At 56.5% G+C, this 1,348-nt stretch overlaps 1 protein-coding gene across 1 annotated transcript; it reads left to right on the top strand.

Moving 5' to 3' along the window:
• Positions 1-552: 552 nt before the first annotated feature.
• On the top strand, positions 553-1,143 carry LOC142434558 (transcription elongation factor A protein-like 3). The gene has a single exon (XM_075539247.1). It carries the CDS (start codon positions 553-555, stop codon positions 1,141-1,143), a length of 591 nt encoding a protein of 196 aa, XP_075395362.1.
• The last annotated feature ends 205 nt before the right edge of the window (positions 1,144-1,348 follow it).

Genomic DNA, 1,348 nt, shown 5'->3' with positions numbered 1-1,348 from the left:
GTGCCTGAGGCCTGAAAACAAATGGCCGTTGCAGGGCGGGGGGTGGGGGGATAGGGGGGGATGATCATTGAGTGAGGAGGCCAGGATTCAGGAAAGGACCTGTCTTCTTTCTGTCTGCAGATCTGCGCATCTGTTGCTACCAGGACTCTGTGAGGCTAGAAAAAGAAGAGAAACCTGTTCAGAAGCCCTGCAGGTCTGGAGGGTTGCCATGGGGAGAGGGGTGGGACTGGACCTAGACCCAGGGCCTTGTGACCCCCACCCCCAACATAGACATGCATAACCTCCCACAGTGGAGTAAGCTGTTAACAAAGTCTGCCTAGGAACTGGTTGGCTCTTGTGTGGGCGAAATGGTAGCGGAAGGGGTGGGCACACTTGAAGCCTTGGACCTGGTTAGAGGAATGTCCAGGAGGGGGAGATGCAAGTACCTTCTGGATTGCAAGTACCTTCTGGATCTATGCACCCCTCCTAAATCCTCAGTCTCCCATGTCTTCTCTTTGTCTCCTCTCCTCTCTCCTCATGCCCCCAGGACAGGAAAAGGCGTAGAATCTCGCCATGGAAAAAGTCTACAGTGAAAATGAAGGCAAGCTGGAAACCCAGGGAAAACCAAAGAGTGACGTAGAGCCGGAAGAGGAAGGGAAGTCCGAAGAGGCGGCGCAGTCGGAGGTGGAGAGGAAACCAGAATGCCAGGGGAAGCCAGGTGGTGAGGGAGAGCAGGGGGCTGAGGGGCAGCCAGAGGGAGAGCAGGAGGCTCTGCAGGGAAAGCCGGGAGATGAGGGCGCTCCTCAAGGGGAGGCCCAGCGGAAGGCCGAGAGCGAGCCCCAGACCTCCGAGAAGCGCCCGGCTGAAGATCACGTGCCCAGGAAAGCCAAAAGGAAAACTGACAGGGGCACAGATGATTCCCCCAGGGACTCTCCGGAGGACTTGCATGAAAGGCAGTTGAGCAGCGAGGAGATGATGATGAGAGAATGTGGTGACATGGCAAGGGCTCAGGAAGAGCTAAGGAAAAAGCAGAAAGTGGGTGGCTTTCATTGGTTGCAAAGAGAGGTCCAGGACCCTTTCCCCCCTAGGGGCCAGCGGGGGGTCAGAGGAGTCAGGGGCGGAGGTAGGGGCCAAAAAGGCCTACAGGATGTCCCCTACCTTTAATCCCTTTGCCTTTCCATTCTGATTCTCAGATGGGAATCCTGCCAACCCTGCTTTCCCTGGCAGGCTTCTGCCAGGCTCTGTGCTCTAACCTGTGCTGATACTTACCTTGCTTTAGGTGTCACTCTTGTTACCAGCAGCCTTGGACCCCACTGCAGCGCGCTGTGTGTCAGTGGGGGCTTTCACCCATGTGCATGGGAGAGATGTT

The sequence above is a fragment of the Tenrec ecaudatus genome, chromosome X (genome assembly GCF_050624435.1).
Source record: "Tenrec ecaudatus isolate mTenEca1 chromosome X, mTenEca1.hap1, whole genome shotgun sequence".
NCBI lineage: Eukaryota > Metazoa > Chordata > Mammalia > Afrosoricida > Tenrecidae > Tenrec > Tenrec ecaudatus.
Note: the sequence above shows the minus strand (reverse complement) of the source record. Positions and strands in the feature narration are given on the sequence as shown.